This window comes from Eulemur rufifrons, chromosome 9, assembly GCF_041146395.1.
Source record: "Eulemur rufifrons isolate Redbay chromosome 9, OSU_ERuf_1, whole genome shotgun sequence".
Classification (NCBI taxonomy): domain Eukaryota; kingdom Metazoa; phylum Chordata; class Mammalia; order Primates; family Lemuridae; genus Eulemur; species Eulemur rufifrons.
Genome location: NC_090991.1, coordinates 53,685,985 through 53,706,003, shown reverse-complemented (window position 1 = coordinate 53,706,003; position 20,019 = coordinate 53,685,985). Strand labels below are relative to the sequence as shown.

Sequence of the window (20,019 nt, the reverse complement as noted above, 5' to 3'; positions counted from 1 at the left end):
TCACCTGCTGCTTTGGAGCAGTGAGCCGGGAACCTCGGGCGAGTGTGCACGTGTGCACAGGCGTGTGTGTCCCTGCTGCTGTTCAGGAGCATGAAAGCCGCCCCAGTTTCACAGTCTCTGCAGAGAGGGGGAAGGGACCAGCTGGCTTGGCTGGGGTGCAGGGAGGAGGAGGAGGAGTGGGAGGAGGAGGAGGAGTGGGAGGAGGAGGAGGAGGAGGAGGATTTCTGCTCCCAGGTCCACTGCTTAGCAAGTCTGCCCTGGGTGGCGGGCACTGAGCCAGCCGCCACTGCGGAGCCAGCAGGGGCTGACACAGGCCTTTGGGGCAGGGCTGGGCTGCCACCTCCACCCTCCAGCCGGGCATGCCACCCCAGGTGCTGGACCCGGGCAGACAGCAGGGCACAAGGCCCTGGCCCGAGGCACAGCACTCGCCTTGGACCATGTGCTCGCTCTCCACTGCCTGTGTCGCCAGGCCCCCCGGAGCAGTTCACGCCCTAACAGTCGACTCGACGTCTGGGTGGTTGGAAGTGGCTGAGGGGGCACTTTCCCCTTCCCGAGCAGCAGGCCTTCTGGAGAGAAGGGACAGATCTTTGGGACATTTCAGGGAGCCTTGAGGCAGAGGATGGAACCTTCCAGGCCCCACAGACACACCTCATAGTACTCCCACCTCCAGCTGTCCACACTGCAGGCTGGGCGGCTTCTCCACGCTGCTTCCCAACGAGAAAGCCAAGGCGTGAATGAAGACCTTGCCGGGCTGGGAGGGGTGGGCCGGCCACGGCGGGGCAGAGGGCAGGACCCCCGTGCTGCGGAATGTGCCGTGTCCTGGCCGGACCGGCGTCAGCACCCTGGAGGTGATGGTTGTACAGAACGTCACTGCTGGAGGGCCAGATGCAAGGTGCACTGGTCGCTCTGCGTCACTTCTTACAACAGCATGCGAGTCTACGGTTATCTCAAAATAAGATAATTAATTTTTAAAAATTAGGTAGGTTAAAAAATTAAAAAAGCCTTAAATTCTGTGCTTGGGTCTAACAAGTCTCAGTAAGTGGCATCTCACCCAGACCTGGCTGAGCTGGTGTCCGTGCTGTGGCACCGCCATGCAGGGGGCCTGGAAGATGCCACCAAACATAAGGTACAGTGCCCGCACCACGAAGGCTTCTGGAAAACCTCTGCCTGGCTGAAAGGCACAGTTCCTTGCAGGCTCCGGGGAGAGACCGGATTCTAACCAGGCCTTGCTCTCTCTCCCTCTACAGAGCGATCAGGACGCCACGGCTCCGCCTGAAGCGATGGCCCAGCCCTACCCCCCCGCCCAGTACGGACAGAACGGCATCCCCGCCGAGTACGCCCCGCCCCCGCCGCACCCCACGCAGGACTACCCGGGCCAGGCCCCGGTGCCCCCGGAGCATGGCATGACCCTGTACACACCAGCACAGACCCACCCCGAGCAGCCGGGCTCGGAGGCCAGCACGCAGCCCATCGCCGGGACCCAGACAGTGCCGGTAAGGGGCCGCGAGCCCGGGCCCAGCACAGGAGGGCCCGTAGCGGGCGCACGGGTGGGGGCTCTGGGGGGGCTCTGTGTGTGGAGAGCCTGTCCTCACAGCAGGACTCCTGGCCCAGGACGACCTGCGTGTGCTCGGGAAAGGAAGGGGTGACCCTAGCGAAGGCACCGGCCCCTGCCCTGGAGCCCCCCATCCTCCAGCACCAGGGGTGGGGCGGCGCTGCCCCCTCCAGGCTCCAGCCAGGCTCTCACCTGCTCTGGGAGGTGGAGAGCGTGTCCTCGCACCGCACGGAGACCTGTTAATGGAGAGGAGGGAAACGGAGGCCAGAGGCGGGTGTGTGGCGGGAGGCCGGCGGCCGGCCCGTCTGGGGTTGCAGGCCGCTATCATTTCTAATCACTTGTAATCTACCTGCTTGGCTGCCCTCCAATCAGATAGCGTCAATTATGTGGTTGTAATGCAGCTCCCGCCAAAGTGCTGAGCTCCGCACTTCTCAGATTTCCTGACAGCGGAGGGGGTCCCACGGAGTGGGCGGCCTGGGGTGCCCTCCCACTCGACCCCTGGGACAGAGACCAGGTGGCCCCACTGGCCCTGCCCCTGCCCCACCCCCCAAGCCCCCGCCTGCTCCCGCCCCTCCCTGGCCCTCTCCGCTGCGCCTGTGCGCTTCCCCCGCCCTGCTCTGGCTGCGCTGGCTGGCGGGGGCCGGGCAGGAGGCCAGCGACGTCTGCACTGCCTGGGAGTGGCACCGCCCTGGCGGCCTCCCTGGGGGCCCCTCCGAACTGTGCTCCCTCGGCCCTCCCCCCACCCAGCCTGGCTCCCGATATGCTGCGTGGATCCAAATGTTACCCTCCCTGCCATGCACAGTGGGGGGGGGGGCTCCCTCCAGCATCACCTGAGTGGTCCGTGGAAAGTGCCCACCCAGCTGCCCGTTGGCTGGACCCGGCCCTCATCTGGTGCCCAGTCGGTGTCCTTCCTGCTGGCCGGGAGCACTGCCCAGCCGGGTCTGCGCCGGGGCCATCAGCCCTTCGTACCCCCCCAGCATCCTGACACACAACGTCCCTCATAGACCCCCTGTTCCTACGGCTGCGGGCCACATGCGGCCACATGTGGAAAAGGCCAGGCCTGCAGGGTGGTCACGCTGGGGTCCAAACCATACTCCTGGGCTGCCCTGGTTCTGAGTCACCAGACCCAGACCTGTGTGTGCTCAGAAGAGACGGAGGCGATCCTGGGTTCACTATAAACAAGTCACAGCAGAATGACCGTCCCTTTCTGATGGGCCACAGTGGACAAGTCTTGTCTGGTGAAATCTCTGCCAACACCCTCAGGAGCAAATGAGAGGTCTCTCACGGGGAGCCCCGGGGCTCGTCCTGGAAGAAACACAGGCGACAAGACGGTCAGAGTCACAGAGTGGGGACCGATAGCCAATAACTGGGCAGAGACAAGGCTGGAGGCCTCCCGGACACCCCGCGGCCACCGGGCACGACCCACTGGGACATGTAACGTCTGCCCTCGCTCAGCAGACACTTGCTGGGCACATCCCGTGTGCCAGCACGGAGTGTGAGCTGGGAGGATGGAGAAGTGACCCAGCCTTGTCCTCTGGCTCCCACCAATCACGGACAGAAGGGTCAGATGGGGAGGCCTGTCCCGAGGCCTGAGAGAGTCCTCGGCCCTGGGGAGAAGCCGGAGTGAGCAGCAGCTGCTGCGAAGGCCGGTGCAGTGTCCGGAGAGGAGAACACCCCAGCCGCAGGGCGAGAGTCCCACTGCGAGGTCGCTGGCCAGGGCCCTCCTGAGGAGAGTGCCCGGGCAGAGACACCAGAGCAGGGGTGGACAGGCAGCCCTGCCCTGCCTTTCTTCAGGCGGGGTCTCTCGGGTCCTGCAAGGGGCCGGGGTCGAGGTTGCAGGTCTTTCATGGGGATGTGGAGGACACAGCTATTCCGTGACCCCGGGCCGCATGCAGGGCTGCAGGTGGAAGTCACTGGATCAGCAGCTGCAGGAAGACTTGGGAGCACCCAGAGCTGCCCACAAAGACCTGGCTGCCTCTGGGGGCCTGGGCTCTCTGACCTTGGAGTGTTTATTCGAGCAGAGCCTTCCCGCCCTGGGAGCTGGAGAGGAAATTCTAAGCCCAGAGAGGCCGCCGGCGCTCACGGCTAAAGGCCGACACCTCCGCTGTGTCAGGTGTCCCCACGCCTGTCCTGTGGACACTGGCAGGGCTCTTTCAGCTCACCCCAGGCGCCTCTTGGCCCTTCCTCAGGCAGCCTGGTGTTCGGATGGAGAGGTGCGGGGTGGCAGTGGGGTGGGCTCGGAGCTCGGCCCCACACCTGCCCGGGTCAGGGCGTGTAGCGCTCCGGCCGTCATGGGGCCTTCCTGCCCTCTCCCCCGAGGGGACTTCCTCCTGCTGGCCAGGGCCAGCTGGAAGGGGGGACTCTGAGGGCTGGGCCAGCTCCACGTCACCTGTCGCACTGGGAGCCGCCGCAGAGCCGGCCTCTGGAAGGGCGTCTGTGTCCCGGCCGGGGGCTGACACGGGCAGCCTGCGTGGTCCTTGACCTGGGGCTGTTGGTCTGTATGGGAGCCGCCCCCACCCCAGCGCCCCAAGACTGAACACTGGGCTTCAGCTCAGGGGAGGCTTTCCTGGAATTTCCGGAAACAGCGGGCCTCTTCCTTCTCCTCCTCCCTCAGGAGGGTTTCCAGCCGGGAATTTGTGGGAATCTGTGTTCCAGCCACTTCAGGGCCCTTCCTGACACCTGCACCACCCAGGCGAGATGCCAAAGCCCCCCGAGTAACGGCGGCACAACTGACCCTGTGAGGAGAACATGGCGGCTCTGGGGACCACAGGTCGCTCTCGACGCTGGACTCCCGGAGGCCTGGGCTCAGGCGTCCCACAGAAGCAGAGCTCACGCCGATTCCCGTGGACTCCACGCCCTCTGGGGCGGGTCCGGACCACAAGAGCAGCGCCTAGCGGGGGGCTTGGAATCGCGCGTCGTTCAAACCAAGTGCAAGTGGGAGCCCAGAGCTCCACCGCAGCAGGGCTGCCCCGTGCCCCTGGCCCAATGGACGACATAAGGTCACACCCAGAGGACCCCTCCTCCGAGGCTGACTGGCTCCCGCGGGGGCTAAGCCACGTGCAGCCCTCGCAGCAGACGGCAGGTCAGGTCTCTGGAAGAACGGGGCCGGCGAGCTGTGTCTGCAGAGGAAGGAGATTTCCGAGAGCCGGTTCACCTTGTGCCACATCAGCAAAGCTCGGCCCTGTCCCCGAGATGGGACCTCCAGGTTCTCCCTGCTGCCCGGGGTCTGCCTGGAACCCCTGACCCCTGCCCAGGGCCGGCTCTCTTGGCCTCTCTGTGCCGAGCTTGGGGAGTCCCTGGCGAGAGGGGCTGCGGGGCCCTGGGGGCGTTGCACTGGGTGGCACGGAGACCCTGCCTAGCCCACCGGGAGCTGGCTCCTGGCCTCGACAGGGGGTCCGTGATGGCTGGGCCAAGACCACAAGCAGAGCCACCAGGACCAGTGAGGAGGGCCGGGGGGCACCGGTGTTGTCTCCTCGTTCCCTGCACTTGAGAACTAGAAGCAAAGACTGCTTTTTAAAAAGGAGGGAAAAGGCCCTGGGGAAGGCAGTGGCGGCTGCCGGAACCGCTGTGATAAATGGCAGGAAGGCCTCGGTCTCCCCTCGGGGGCAGCCGGTGTGGGGTTACGCTCTGGGGTTTCTCGGCACATCTGACAATTTCACAGTCATTGGACCCATGTGTCTGCCTGTCCCCAGCGGAGCTGAGGGCCACGGTGGGGGCAGGGGCTGCTCCCCTGTAGGGTCTTCGGGGTGGAGTAAGGGGGCCCGAGCCCCACACACCCGTCCCTGCCGCCTCGGGGCTGTGCCGCAAGTGGTGCCTCGGCCGCGCTGACCACTGCCCTCTGCTGGTGCAAGGCCGGCACTGCGTGGCCCGTCCAGGCGGGATCCCAGTAGCAGCTGAGGGCACGGGGGTGCGCAGTGCACGGCGAGGGGAATCGATGAGGCCCCCGTGCCCACCCTGACCACTGCACGGATCCCACGGAAGAGGAAAGCGCCGCACCTGTCGTGGCCAGAGCGTGGGGCTCCTGGCCGCATACGGGTCAGCTGCGGCTCAGACCATTTTGGTTCAAGGCTAAGGTCGACCCCTCCGGACGTCTGGCACAGGCTTGCTTTCCGCAAGAAAGATGGGGGCCAAGGAGGACGGCAGCAGAACTGGGAGCCCCCAGCAGGCCCCCATAGAGCCGTCAGGTGCCCCTCGTGACCTGTCACTCATAGGACCTGGAGCAGGCCAGACAGGGACACTCTGGAGGCCTGTCGTCCACCCCCTGGCCCTGCCCCTGGCTCGCTGGGCGTAAGGGCTCCTGCTCCTCCGAGAGCCTGTCGGGGACCCTGGGGAGGCACTGGGTCCACCCAGAGCCCCACACCTTGGGGACACAGAGGGCTCAGAAACACGCACCCATCAGAACTGGGCCAAGCACACGTGGGATGCCGCCCTGTGAGGGAGGCCGGGAGGTGTCACGTGTCCCGTGCCCTGGGGTGTGCGCCACGTGCTCACTTCCCTGCGCGGGAAAGCAGAGCTGTGTCTAAGGGGGGCTGGACCAGGATGCTCCCTCTGGACCCCACTGCCAGCTTGCTGCCTGAGTTCAAGGTGCTGCCACCAGGGAAGAGGCTGGGACACTGGGACAGTTGCGTCCTTGACCTCCCTCAGCAGCCCAGGAAGTGGTGACTTCCCTCTGGTCACTTGAGGGCACTTGCTGTCTCGGAGCCCGGTCGGAATCGCCTGGCTGCATGCACACAGGAGTGTGGGGAGTGGCCTGTCCTTCTAGAAAGGACGACCAAGGTGGCCGTTGAGGGGCAGGCAGAGCCGGAAGCCACGCAGACAGGAGTCTTGGGACAATCTGGCCACGTAGCCGTCGTGTGGCCTTGGGCGAGCTCCAGCAGTGTGGGACCGCAGGCCGCCCCACTCGGTACTGACTCTGAGGGGCTTGTTGTGACGTCAGCACTCCCTTGGCCACCAGCAACGGACACCCACCCTCACCCCACCTGGCTTAAGCAACCAGGTGCTTCCTGGAGCTCCGTAGGAGTGGCTCTCTGGGGCCGCGTCCCCAGGCCGGCTGCCTGTTCTCCGAGGGCCACACAGGAGACCACTGTACACCGGAATTTCCCCCACCCCCGGGGCCCCCACCCTCCGGCATGGCTGCTCCAGTGGATCAAGTTGGCTGGAGCCAGGACCCCTCGTACCGTCCGCTGGTCCCAGAAGCAGACCTGGGCACGGGGACTCAAGTGCAAAAGCCACAGCTTTTGATCCCACCAGGGCCCCTGAGGGGCAGCAGGGAATGGAGCAGGACAGCAAAGGAAGCTGATGACAGGTGCATGCTCAGCCTGTCGTCCCCACAGGCAGCTGGGCCCGACCCCGCTGGGGGAAGTGGGGACAGCGAGCACGCCCTCCGAGGACCCCTGTGGCAGGAGCTGGGGCGCCCACCCGACTGCCGGTGTCTGCCGCTGCTGAGGGCCTCTCCTGGACACGCGTGTGCCCGGGCCGCCTTGCAGCAGGCTGAGCAGCAGAGCAAGTCTCGGGGCACCATCTGCGGCTTGGGTGCTTCCACGACGGGCCTGTGCGGCCCTCCGGCCACGCGCCCAGTCTGCCTTCGCCTCCGTGGGTGCGGCCAGGACCGAGCCAGGCTGAAGACGAGCCTCGCCGTGAGCTCGTGGCCCGTCTGCGGGAGAAGCCCACGCGGGAGGAGCCTCACGTGCAGCCGCCACACCGCGCTACCTCCGGGCGCCATCGCCCCTTCCCATGGGGAGCGGGGGCTGGGGTGTGGCATGTGGGCAGCTTTGTGTCCTGAGACCCGAGTCTCTCAGAATCCGTCTGCGCACCCGCGTTTGGGTCCAAATGAGAACTAACTGTGAAGGACTGAACTTGGCCTCCGGTGGTGCCTTGGGAGAGTCTCCTGGAGGCGCCCCCGAGGTTTCTGAGGGGCAGCAAAGGGGCTAAAATGAGCAGGAGCCGTGGGGGGAGGGGGAGGCCGCAAAGGGCCGGCACCCTGCAGAGACATGCCTAGCAGGTCTGGGGGGGGTGGCTGAAGTCCATCTCCACTATACCCTCAGGCCGAGAGCCAGCACGGCCCGTGTGCCCCCAGGGCTTCCTCGAACATGGTAGTGGGTGGGCCGAGAGCCCACCAAGGCCAACTGCCGTGGACAGGCCTGAGCTGAGGGAGTGGGGGCCAGGCGGGGCCAGGAGGCCTTGCTCGGGACGGCAGGAGGGAGGGGCCTCACGGCAAAGTCTGGGCAAAGGCTTGGAGGTGGGAGCTCGGGGGTTGGGTGCTCCTGGGCTGTCCCTCGCGGGAACATCTGCCCAGAGTCTCCTGAGGTGGCGGCCCAGGGATGGGAGGGGCCTGGGGGAGAATCTGGTCTCCAGATGCCCCTCCCTGTGGCGGAGGGGACGGCAGGCCCCAGCACCCTGGTGGCAGCCTCCACAGCCCGGTCCTCTCCGCAGCAGACAGACGAGGCGGCACAGACGGACAGCCAGCCGCTGCACCCCTCCGACCCCACAGAGAAGCAGCAGCCCAAGCGGCTGCACGTCTCCAACATTCCCTTCCGGTTCAGGGACCCCGACCTGCGGCAAATGTTCGGGGTGAGTGTGCCCGGGCCCCTCCGGAACTGTGCCCCACAGGGGCTGCCTTTCTGCCCACACAGGAACCCGCTCCCAGTTCCTGCCTCCCGCCACAGGGGAGCTGCCAGGGCCTCGGCCCAGCCCAGCCCACTCCAACCTGAACCTGCTGGGCGGGGAGGAGGGGTTGAGGGTCTGCTTTGGCCACTCCTGGCCAGAATCCGCCCATCCCCCCTGTACCCCTGAGCTCAGGGCCTCGGAGACTCCCTGGGGCCTAGCAGCCAGTTTGGTCATGACTCTCCCAGTCCCATCTTCCGACTCCTGCCACCCGCCCATCAGAGGGCAACTGGAGAGGCAGCCCAGCCTCCCGGCCTCACGCAGCAGCGGCCCGGACTGGCCTCTCCTGTGCGCCTGGGGTCTGGGCGCCCAACCTCTCTGGGACTGTGTCCTCCGGGCTCCCGGGCGGGGCGACCTGAAAAGGCGCAGTTATGGGAGGCAAGCTCGGGGCAGTTCCCTTGCGGGGCTCCTGGGGTCTCTTCCTAGATTACGCACCGAGGGGTTCCAGCCGAGTGCAGTGCCGTGAGAGCACGCAGGGCCCTGGGGTTACTTCATTCCGTCACGGGACTGAAGCACCTAGCGGTGCGGGCACCACGCGGGCGGGAGAGCAGGCAGCGCCAGGCAGCTCAGCGGGCACAGCACAGCCACCGAGGCCGACACGGCCCGGCGCGTCTCTCCCCTCACTCCTCCCTCACCCCAGACTCACCTCCCTCCCCCTGCCACCACTGTGCCCACCCTACCTCGCTGCACAGCTGGGCAGCCCTGACCCCTGACCCCAGCCCTCCCCTCACACCAGGGATTTGGCAGGCAAACCAGAGGTGCCTCTGGAGCAGCCCAGGGTGGACAAGTCCCAGCACCCACCCCCTGCGTGACCCCCAAAGTCCACTCCCCGTCTCGGGGGCCGGGCCTCGTTGGGCTGGAGCTTAGACTCACTGAGGGGCATAATTCAGAACCACCAGAGAAGGCCTCATCCCCTCTCGGCTGGCCTGGCAAGCTGCCGAGCCCCCTGAGCCTGGGGCCCCCGAAAACAGCTGACATTACGGGCTCTGGCTGACCTACGCTCTCGATGTGCTTCCGCTCACTGGGTCCCCACAGGAGGGGGGCACATCCCCGTGTTCCTGTGCCTGGCAGAGGTGGTGCCTTGTTGCCCCCTTGCCCCCACCTCTAAGCATGTCTGGAGGTGAAGGGGAGGCCCCCATCAGTCGCCTGCCCCGGAAGCTTCAGGACGGGCCCTGGGGAACCTCAGGGCACCGTTCGGGGACCTGGTTCGCAGGTGCCGACCGCCGGAAGTGCAGGGGTCCTCCTCCTGCCCATCCCAGGGAGGCCCGGGGCTCTGGGTTCCCAGCCAGGGGTCCTGCTCTCCAGGGCCTCAACCCCATCTCCCGGCCCTAGCCTGTTCCTTCCTCCAGGCGCTGGGTCCCTTTCCCTCTCCCCTCCGCGTAGACCTTTATCCTTTAGTGTGAATTGGGGGTGGCTGTAATGCCTCAGACATCCCCTCCCCACCGTGGCCAAGCCCAGCAGAGAAGGGAAAGGGACACTGGTGACGCTACATCCACCTTGTCCCCTGCCCCAGATGGGGCCAGTGAGCCCACAGAAAAAGCTCTCCACGGGGGGAAGGCGTGGTGGGAGGAGGTGGGAGGGCTGTTCCTGCTGCCACGCTAACCAAGGGCCCCTCCCCTCCCGTGCCAGGAGTGGTGAGGGGGTCCCTGGGGCCCTTGGGACAGAGGACAGACACGAGTGTCCCAGGAGTGGAGCTGGCAGCTGGGCCAGCAGCCTTAACCCAGCCTCTCCTGTCTCCCCCACCCTCTCTCTGTCTCTGCAGCAATTCGGAAAAATTTTAGACGTGGAGATCATTTTTAACGAGCGGGGCTCCAAGGTGGGTGCCGCACGGAGGCTGCCACCATTACAGCGCCGGCTGTAGGTCCCGCCAGGCTAACGTGTGAAATGTGCGTTTCCTTCCTGGAGAGCTTCGCGCCCGAGGACCCCTGAGCGACACGGGTGCTTGTATTCCCCGCTCTTCCGCCCCCTCCCCGCCCCCCCAACCCCAGCTGTCTGTGTTGTTGCTGCCACCGCTGCTTTTTCTCTCTGAGCCGCCGGGACCTCTTGCCTGCACCCCTGGCCCTGGGCCTGGGTCCCCACCCCACTGAACTGCTCGCCCCTGGGGCCACCAGCCTGTCTGTGGAGTTGGCCCACAGGCCGGGGGAGGGGCTGCAGGTAGGGGAGGCGGGAGGTGCCCAGCAAACACCAGCCCTGCTGCCCCTGCAGGAAGGCAAGACCCACCCCCGGGCTCCTAGGGTGAAGGTGGGCGGGCTGCCCCCAAGGTCCTGACACCCAGCCTCAGCCCCCACCTGACCCCGAGGTGGGGTTAGGGTGACAGGCCTGGCCCCTGGCCAGGTTAGCGTCTCTGACATGGCTTTGGCCTGTGCCCTTGGAGGTGCCAGGCGGTCAGCTCAGGCTGGGCTCAGGCCGGGCCAGCAGCTGCCCCCGCCTGGGGCCCGTCCACCCCCCTGCATCCTGCCGGTGGCGCCAGGACAGACCTCTGGGCCGCCTGCGTCTCTGCTCCAACTCACTGACTCGGCCCCTCTCTCTCTCCCCACCCGTCCCCCACCCGCGCCTCCTCTTTCTCCTCTCTCATCCCGTGTCTCTCCGTGTCTGTCCTTCTCCTCTGCTCACAGGGTTTTGGGTTTGTAACTTTTGAAACTAGCTCAGATGCTGACCGAGCCCGGGAGAAGCTGAATGGGACGATCGTAGAGGGACGGAAAATTGAGGTGCTCAGATAAGTGTGCTGTGGCAGGGGAGCCCCGAGGACACCTGCCGCCCCGGCCCCACCTAGCCCTCCACCACCAGGCCCTGTGCACAGCCCGGCCGGGGTCCCCGGTGGCAAGAGGAAGGAGCACCCTACACCCACACCACTGGCTTCAGGCCAAGCCACCTGCTGGTCTAGGCTCAGGCTGTCCCCAGGGTCCCGCCCTGCCCCGGCCTCTTCCCTCGCCTGCCTGGAAGAGGCTGTCCCCAACCAGGTACCCAGGGAGCCTAGGTAGGGCATGTTCCGGGCTTGGCAGCTTCCAGGACTATGGCAGCCTGGTATCCCCCCAGTTGGGAGGATGCTAGCTCCTCTGTGGAGCCATTAATCCCCCCGCCTCTTGCCCCTGCCCCTCCCCACCCTGCCCAGGCCCTGCTCCTCCCCCACTCCCACCCTTGTGGGGCAGGGGCACCTTCCACAGCGCCAACAAAGGCCAGGACACAGAAGGGGCCCAGCCCAGAAGAGCAGCAGGAGGGAGGCAGGGGGTCCCTCCCAAACAGCCATCCCTCTGCCCCTTCCCTTCCCTGGCCCCAGAGGCCTAGGGAGCCGGTGGGCTAAGTTCCCCTGCTGCTGCTCTGGGTGTCTGGGGCTCGGTCCCCGCCAGGAGGGCAGCCGAGGGGTGGCCAGAAGAGGGAGGGGACCAGCGGGCAGAGGGCCTGGGAGGGGGGTTCCGGAAATGGTAGGAGCTCTGAAGGCACTGACCCTGCCAGGCTGCAGCCCAGACCCTGTTCTCCATTCCTGTGCATACAGGCCCTCTCCGTGCCAGGCTGGCCCCTGCGCAGCCTCACGGGGGCTCACGTGCCTGCCCAGAGCCCCTCCTGGTCAGCTCCCCCCACGGGCACACAGGGCCGGTCTCTGTGCTCTGCAGAGCATCGAGGGCTCTGGCCTCAGGGAAAGGGCTGCTCCCTTGGGACAGGGTGTGGCCCTCTTGGTGCCCCTGCCTAGGAGGGCCTCGGCAGCCATGTGGGAGGCAGGGGGTAGGAGAGACTATCTTGAGTGCTGGCCTGTCAGCTGATCCAAGAGCACTTTGTGGGGAGTCCACCAGCGAGCTTCTCAAGCGGTCTTGGGTCACCAGACCCAGGCTGCTCGTGGGAACAGCCGAGTGGAAAGCACAGCTGCACGCCTGGGCCCGCGTCCTGCCCTGCTGGCCTTAGCCAGTGTTAGGAGCGGTGGGGCCCAGGCTCGTGGCGGGCAGGCAGCACGGCGCAGAGAGGAGGCTGGGGTGGCCAGCTGGGTGGCAGCCTGGGTGCCCAGAGGCCATGGGGGAGCAGGGCGGGGTGGGGCAGGGTGGCCGCTGGGCCCTCCAGGAGGCTAATGCTCTGTCACCCTCTCCTGATAGGTCAATAATGCCACAGCCCGAGTCATGACCAACAAGAAGACGGGGAACCCCTACACCAATGGTAAGGGGCCAGGCCCCCCGGAGGCTGCTGGACTTGGCCATCCTGGGTACCAAGTACACCCCACCCCCGCTCTGCCCCAGCCCCCTGCTGCTGCTCTGCACCAGTCAGAAGGGGATGGGTGGGCGAGGCAGGGGCCGCCCACCCCCAACGCAGAGCTGGTGTTAGCTCTTTACAGTAGAAACAGAGGGGCCGTCCGGGTGGTCTCAGGCTGCCTCTGTCATCTGGGGTTCCCGAAGGTGAAACGGGCCAGCAGAGGCAGGTGGAGGCACCCAGGAAGCCAGAACAGACAGGTCAAGGTGCCCAGGGAAATAGACGTTCAGCCTCCAGGTCTCACTCATCCGGAAGGGACCCAGAAGAGCCATGGGGATGAAAGGGGGATGGTGGGCTCTGGGTCATTCTCCAGGCCTCTGCTCCAACGTGGGCATTTTTCTAAGGAGAGTCAGCTCTTGGGGCTGGAGTCTTTCCCAGAAGACAAAACGTTTCTTCCCTCCTAACCTTGGACTCACGGAAGACTCCAAAGTCCCAGCAAAGATATTTAGCCCCAGGTGGTGTGATGGTGGCATGGAAGGCACAGTCTCGGGGAAGGCGTGAAGAGTCAGCGCCCGGGAGGAACAGGTTGGACACGCTGTCCTGGACATCTGCCCGCCCACGGGGGTTGTTAGGATCAGGGTTAGGGGCTCACACGTGAAATCTGCCGGTGATGCCCAGGCCTGAGCCCTTCGCCTTCCTCTCACACGTACCTCGCCAGCTGGCCAGTGGGCTCGGGTCCCTCTGTCCCTCCTCACATGGCACAGAGGGGCAAGGAGCCCTGCAGAGCATGCTGCGAAGACCTGGGCAAGCTGAGGAGGGGCAGGGACTGGGCCTCCCCCCTCCCCATGCAAGCGCCTGGGCCAGGCCTGCACTAAGCCCGCTGGTGTCCACAGCAGAGACCTCCAGGTGGACACAGGTCTTTGCTGCTGCTCCCGGGCCCCAGTGGGAGAAGACTGGCCCGCCACAGGCAGGGAGAGGCTGGGATGCAGATCACAGCTCAGGGCCGGGGAGTGGCCAGGGACTTGGGGCCGCAGGTTCAGACCTGGCTCTTGCGCCTCGGGGTGGCTGTGCTCTCCAGGCCTGTTTCATCTGCAGAATGGGGACGGTGTGGCACCTACCTCATGGGTGGTGATGAGCACCCAGGGGTTTGGAACGCATGCATGGCACATGTGACGTGCTCAGGAAATACTATACCAGGCGCTGTCATTATCATTACCCCCAAGCCAGAGGCCCTTTCCTCCCCAGGCAGCTCTCCTACGGGCTGCTTTGGGGAATGATGGGGACAGGAGGAAAGCCGTCACAGCCCTGGGGAAAGGGAGCCCCTTGAGCTCCCAGCAGGAGGAAGATGCTGGGCAGGAGGCTGGAGAGGTGTGGGCAGAGGCCAAGCACCTGTCCTGCAGCCTCTGACCCGCCACAGGACAGAACTCTCATGGTGGCCAAAGGCGGTCGGTCACATAAGGTGTTCCACCTTCCTTCCCAGTCCTCTTCTGCAGAGATAGCGCACCCCAAGCTTGTGGGGCTGATGCCCTGGGGCGAGGGAACTCCAGGGGCAGGCTGGGGGCTCCACAATTTGGAAGGAATCCAAGAGGAGACCCAGGCGGATGGGTCGGGAGTGAACCGAACCCGTGTGTTCGGGGCGCAGAGGGAGCCCAGCGTGTGGCTGGGCCGGGTCGCGTTCAACCCCCTGCACCTGCCCACTGCGGAGTCGAGGCCTGGCCAGCAATCCGCGGAGGCTGTGCCCTCGGAGGGTTCCCAGGGGCTGGGCTGGTGTCGCTGGGGTTCCGAGGCGTAGGGTGAGGTGGGAAAAGGATGGGGAAGCAGGTGACCGGGTCTTTACTTCCGTTCTAGGCTGGAAGCTAAACCCCGTGGTCGGTGCAGTCTACGGGCCTGAATTCTATGCAGGTAAAGCGGGGGTGGGGGCGGGCCTGGCCGCGTGGGGACTGACGGGCGGGGCGAGGGCAGGGGCTGAGGGTGCTGGGCCGGGGAGAGGGGCGGGGCCGAGTGGGCGGGGCCAGGTGGGGCTGCCGGCCCCGCCCCTCGCCAGCCCGCTCCTGCCCTCCCTCTGCCTTCCCGCTCACTCCTGTCCCGGGCCCCCTCTCCCACAGTGACGGGGTTCCCCTACCCCACCACGGGCACAGCCGTTGCCTACCGGGGCGCGCACCTACGCGGCCGGGGCCGGGCCCTGTATAACACCTTTCGGGCCGCGCCGCCCCCGCCCCCCATCCCGACTTATGGAGCGTGAGTACCTGCGGGGCTGTGGGGGAGGCTCAGAGAAAGGCCAGGGGAGGGGGCGGGAGGGAGCCCCCCCACCCCGAGCAGCACGAGGGGAGGGGCAGCCTTTCCACACGGGGGGGGGGCGGCGCTGGGGGACCCCAGGACTCAGCACTGCAGCTGCCTCCGTTGTCACTCCCCCTACCCCCACCAGAGCCTGAGCATCCCAGAGATCACTGGCATTTAGGGGGACATGTGGAGCCCCTGCACGTGGTCTGGATGCTTTGATGGGGGCATTGTCCCTTGAGCTAAGCCCTCTCTGGTCCCTTGCCCTGGGGTCCAGTGTCCCCCACCACTGGCCCGGAGACAGCTACCTGGGGTGGGGGAGGACTGAGCCGCTGGGCCCCCGGGGCTTGTGGGAGAGAGGAGCTGACCAGCAAGGGTGTTACTCTATTGTTATACCAAAACAGGGCACTGGAGCAAACGCTTGTTAAAATGCCAGTCCCGTGGGCCGGGCTGGCACCGTGCCCCCTCCCTCCTCAGCAGACACCGGAGCCGGCCTACCCCACCTCTCCAGCGTTCCCACCACTTTCTTGTCCGTTTGCTTCCAGGGTCGTGTATCAGGATGGATTTTATGGTGCTGAGATTTATGTAAGTGCAGCCCGGGTGGGGGGTGGATCAGGTGTTCTGTTTGTCTCAGTGAGAAGTCAGTGTCTTCCCCTCTCACCACCGCTCTGCCCACCCCACCCCCGAGCTAGAACTTGGAGGGCAAGGGCACCGTGTCTGCCCAGAGCACTGCGTCCCTGAGGGTCCCAGCACGGCCCAGTCTGGGTGGGCTGTGCTCATCAAGGGAGCCGCCAAGGGATCTCCCAGCAGCCCTATAAGCTGCCGGCATCTTCTCCGTTATCAAGGTGTCGTCTAATGGGGCAGAGAGCGATTCTCCCACAACCCTGACCATGCTGGGGTGGGCGAGTGAGCCCCTGAGGGCACCAACCCCGAGAGAGACCAGCAGGCGGGGCTCCCCCACACCTATGCTCCTGAGCCTACCCCTGTCCCATGACCTGGTTCTATCACTTCTCTCTCCCTTCACGGGGCTGCTCTTACCACTTCCCCTGGCTCGCAGCCTGGCTGGCATCCCCACCCCATGTGCCCAGCCACTCTTGGTCCTGCAGTTGCCCATAATTCAGCTGCCCACTCATCTATAGCCAAGATGTCGCCTGAGTTGATGCCCTCTTGGGCCCTTTGCCCTCCACCTTCCTAGGGTCCAGGATAAGCCCCCTGGGGCTCCCAAGCCCATCAGCATCCAAGTCAGGGGTCAATGGCCTGGGACACATCTGTGGGCACCTACTGTGTGCCAAGGCCTAGCGCACAGCCAGATGTATAATTGGTATCCACTGGTGTGTGTTGAATGTATAAATGGCTGTGTAAACGAATGAATGAACAGACAGCCCTGCCTCACCTTGAGCCCCGCCACACGACCACCTGCCATTCTCAGACTTCCATCAGACCAGGTGTCACCTAACCCTCTCCCTGCCAAGGTGAAAGCTGAGAGGCTGGGAGACTGGGAATGTCTGTAGTGCCCCCCAAGGGCCCAGCCGCAGGGCCTGTGTCAGCCCCCCCTCCCCCGTCTCTTTCCCTGGGTGAGCCCCACTGAGTCCGTCTGCCGTCTCTCCTCCCACTTGCCCGCAGGGAGGCTATGCAGCCTACAGATACGCTCAGCCAGCCGCCGCCGCAGCAGCCTACAGCGACAGGTAAGGCTGGCGGCAGGGAGCTCGCTCTGGGGCAGGATGGGAGAGATGGAAGGGGTCCCGCTAGGGCTGGGCCGAGACAGACAGAAAGCTTTACCCTCCAGTCCGGGCCTGGGGGTGCCTGCACCTGCTGGGTGCGGGGTCAGGGCAGGAGGGCAGGTCCAAGTGTGGCTTGAAGACTCTCCAGCTCATGAGCCCCCCCAACTTAAAAGTCACTTCCGCTTGCACAGCTGGGGAGGCCGTGGAAACGCTAGTTCTCGAGGAGCAGACAGCATCTCTGATTCCCAACCCTGGAGATTTGACACCCCCTCCTCCAGCTCTGGAGGCCCCAGGTGCTAATCGAGAGCTGTAGCTTCTGTCCGGGACACACATCTGCTCCTTGTCAGTGCTGCCGGGGCAACCCTGTAGCTCAGAGAAGGAAAGGCGCAATGGGCCCGGGCTGGCGATGTGGGCCATGTGAGCTCAGCCAGGTGGTGGGTGGCTCTTTGTTTGGGGTTGGGCTGTGCAGGTGCTCAGGTGTGCCCCAGGGGATGACCTAGCCTAGTGCCTTTCCCCTTGGGCATCCGGCCTGTTGGCAGCAGAGCTGCTGTTTGGCAAGTCTCTGTGTCAGGTGTGCGGTGGGCATTTCATCAAGGGAAGCTGCTGCTTGTGTCTGCAGGGCGCCTCTGGCCTGGGGACGCCTGGCCCTCCCTCCCTCACCCTCCCCGCAGCCTCTAGCTCCAGCTCCTTGCAGGTGTGCCCTGTCCTCTAAGAAGCTGAGATTTCCCTGCACAAATAAATTAGGTGAGGCCAGGTGCGGTGGCTCATGCCTATAATCCCAGCGCTTTGGGAGGCCCAGGCCGGAGGATCACTTGAGCCCAGGAGTTCCAGGCTGCAGTGAGCTGTGATCGTGCCACTGCACTCCAGCCTGGGGGACAGAGTGGGACCCTGTCTCTGTAAATAAATGAATGAATGAATGTGAGAGGAAGGTCATCGGAGGGCAGTGCCAGCTCCTTGGGGCAACATCCCTGGTCCCCCCTACTGGGTGTCCTCCGCTTGTCTAGCAACCCTTCCCAGCACTTTGCCCTGTCCTTTCTGGGCATTGAGGTTCGTCTTCCCTCCAGATAAACCTGTGAGGACCCGTCTTCCCTTCTGTTAGCTCTGAGTAGAGCATGTTACCCACCATCAGGGTCGGCACCTGCTGGAGGAGTTGAAAGGGTGGCCTGTGTGTTCCAGAAACGTCCTTCCAAACAAGCAGGAAGGATGGGCCATGTGGGGTGGGGGGCCTTGCAGGTGGGGCCCCACTGGAGGATGGGAGGTCTGGGTGGAGGTGGGAGGCTTGGTGCCACCCCTCACCTGCCCCTCCCGCACTCTTCCCCCAGTTACGGCAGAGTGTACGCCGCTGCCGACCCCTACCACCACACCATCGGCCCCGCGGCCACCTACAGCATCGGAACCATGGTAAGGAGCTGGGGACCCGCCTGGTCCTTGGCGCCAGTCCTGACCAGTTGGGCATGGTGCTGCCACAGGGTGGGCGGGCAGAGCCCTTAGGAGAGAGGCGGAGACCTCTGACCAGTGCCTGGTTCTGGTGACTTTGGAAGGCCCAGGGCCTGCAGGGAGAGGAGGGCTTGCCCCTCTGTGTCCTGTCTCACTGGAGGGGATGCAAGGCTGACCGTCTGCTCCTCTGGGAAATGTCCTTGTGTACCCAGTCTGGTTTTCTGAGTCCCATAACCAAAGTCACATTAAGGTCCCTCCATTCCCACCACCAGGAAAGCCCAAGAAACCAACCCAGGGCCACCTCTGCTGCCCGGCAGAGGCCCAAAGGCCAGAGGGCTGTTTCTGCCAGTGTGGCCTCCCTCCCCTTCCTGGGTATGCCCATGCCACACCCCTACGTCCCTGCCCCAGCCCCCCCAAGGCCACATGGCTCCTTGTTCCTCAGTAGGAGGGGAGCACGGCCACCTGCTGCTTCTCACCAGACCTCTCCGGGACTCCTCAGGGCTCCTGGGGAATCCCGAGGGCTGTGGGGTGCAGAGGGCAGGACAGGGCGGGGGCCCGCCCTGACGGGCCGCGTGTCTGTGTGTGTGTGCGTGTACGGCCAGCTGGCGACACATGCAGCCCAGCTCACTCTGACCCAGATGTCTTCCAGTGTCCACCCTCCTCCTGAGCCCCCCGCCCCAGCCCGGGGGTGTCAGTGTTGGTTCCAGCTAGCTTGGCATCGGCATCAAAGATGAAAACGTTTCGCGTTGAGTAAGGAGGGAGGAGGTTTGGAGGCAACATGGATTTCTCTCCATCCCCCTTGGGTTTGATTACTCCCTCCCAATTCTTGTTTTGCTGTTTTTGATTTTTAACAAGTCTTGGACGTCCCAAGCAGCCTGCGGTGACTGCTGGCAGCCGCGGGGGGCAGCTCTGGGGGCCGAGCCTCTCCTGGACGGGGCGCACAGGCCTTCCCAGCAGCTGCTGGCCACACGCTGTCACTAGCACGGGGGGTTCCCTCTTGTGGTTTCCTTTTTCATATTTAAGATTTTCTATTTTTTTCCCCAACTTTTCTTCTCTTGTACTTGCCGTTTTCTTCCCTTTTCTGGCAAAACTGGTGAGTGGGGTGGGAGGCTCCCTCGGAGCCCTCCCTGACTGGGGGCAGCCCAGGGCGTGGGAGAGCAGGGGCATCCAAGACCTGTCCTCGCCGGCAGGACACGGGCCAGGCCTAGGCTGGACCCAGGAGGACCCAGGGACCCCTGTGGGCATCCCAGCAGCCCCCAGAGAGCCCTCAGGGCTGTGCACAGTAGGTGTGCCCCTCCCACAGGAGCTGGCTTCACTGGCCCCAGGCTCTTGAGCCGAGTCCCAGGGACCGGTCAACATGTCCCTCCACCCTCTCTGGTCACCCTGCGTAGTCCTGCCGGGGCACTGAGGAGGTGGGGCTCCCGCTCGGACCTCCCCCAACCTGAGGGCAAATCGGGGCCAGGCCTGAGCCCAGAGACACGACCAAGGGACAACTCAAAAGCTTGTGAGCCAGAAGCTGTTGGCTGATGGCCCTGGAGCGTCCCTCCTTACCCCAAGACCACCCCCCTATCAGAAATAGGCCCTGCCCCTCCTGTTGCCATGACAATCCAACACCCATTCTGCTCCCCAAGGAATATTGTAAAGGGGAAGAAAACAGGACTTAGCCATTTCTCTTTTTGTTTTTCCTTATTTTTTTCTTTTTGCTTTTTCCCCACCTGCCAAAAGATGGTACTGATTGGCTGTTTTTCATCTTTGATGTTGCAGGCTAGCCTCTGCCGAGGAGGGTACAGCCGCTTCACCCCCTACTAGCAAGAGACCCAGCCCCTAACAGCATTCACACTGACTGCCTATTACAAACCACACCCAACAGCCCAAACACCAGGCACAGCCACCAGGAAGACAGTGCGCCCCTCCCGGTCAGCGACACGCACCGCTGACCCTCTGCGACTCTAAAATCCATACATTTTTATCTCCAGCCAGCTGGTCTCCCCACCCCACCCGTGATGGTGTGTGTGTCTTTGACCCTGGTTTTCCTGTATGTCTGAAACCTTGAGTTCCTATTTTGCCTTTGTTGATGTTGTGTTACCCAAGTCATTTCAGGTACGGTATGCACCTGGTGGGGGCCAGGCTGGGGCCCGAGACCAGGCAGCCCTGCTCGTGGGACTAGCAATGGCGCCCCGTGAGGGCGACACCTGT

At 64.7% G+C, this 20,019-nt stretch overlaps 1 protein-coding gene across 4 annotated transcripts; it reads left to right on the top strand.

The window, feature by feature from the left end:
* The first annotated feature begins 1,280 nt into the window (after nucleotides 1-1,280).
* Nucleotides 1,281-19,632, top strand: RBFOX3 (RNA binding fox-1 homolog 3). Of its 4 annotated transcripts, none has more exons than XM_069481774.1 (11): nucleotides 1,281-1,493; nucleotides 7,988-8,122; nucleotides 9,978-10,031; nucleotides 10,831-10,923; nucleotides 12,298-12,358; nucleotides 14,237-14,290; nucleotides 14,494-14,626; nucleotides 15,211-15,250; nucleotides 16,289-16,350; nucleotides 17,709-17,787; nucleotides 19,588-19,632. In XM_069481774.1, the coding sequence occupies exons 1-11, from the start codon at nucleotides 1,281-1,283 to the stop codon at nucleotides 19,630-19,632; spliced, it is 969 nt and encodes a 322-aa protein (XP_069337875.1). The 4 variants fall into 4 exon arrangements, with proteins under 4 accessions (XP_069337875.1, XP_069337873.1, XP_069337874.1 ...); XM_069481772.1 differs by having other exon boundaries at nucleotides 15,070-15,250; XM_069481773.1 differs by having other exon boundaries at nucleotides 7,985-8,122.
* The last annotated feature ends 387 nt before the right edge of the window (nucleotides 19,633-20,019 follow it).

What these genes read in the sequence shown, in the direction of transcription:
- RBFOX3 (XM_069481771.1), top strand. Translation starts at nt 1,281, where the DNA reads ATGGCCCAGCCCTACCCCCCCGCCCAGTACGGACAGAACGGCATCCCC. An exon ending in TAGAGGGACGGAAAATTGAG is followed by an intron (nt 10,924 to 12,297) that starts GTGCTCAGATAA and finishes CTCTCCTGATAG; the next exon opens with GTCAATAATGCCACAGCCCG. An exon ending in CCTACAGCATCGGAACCATG is followed by an intron (nt 17,788 to 19,587) that starts GTAAGGAGCTGG and finishes TTGATGTTGCAG; the next exon opens with GCTAGCCTCTGCCGAGGAGG.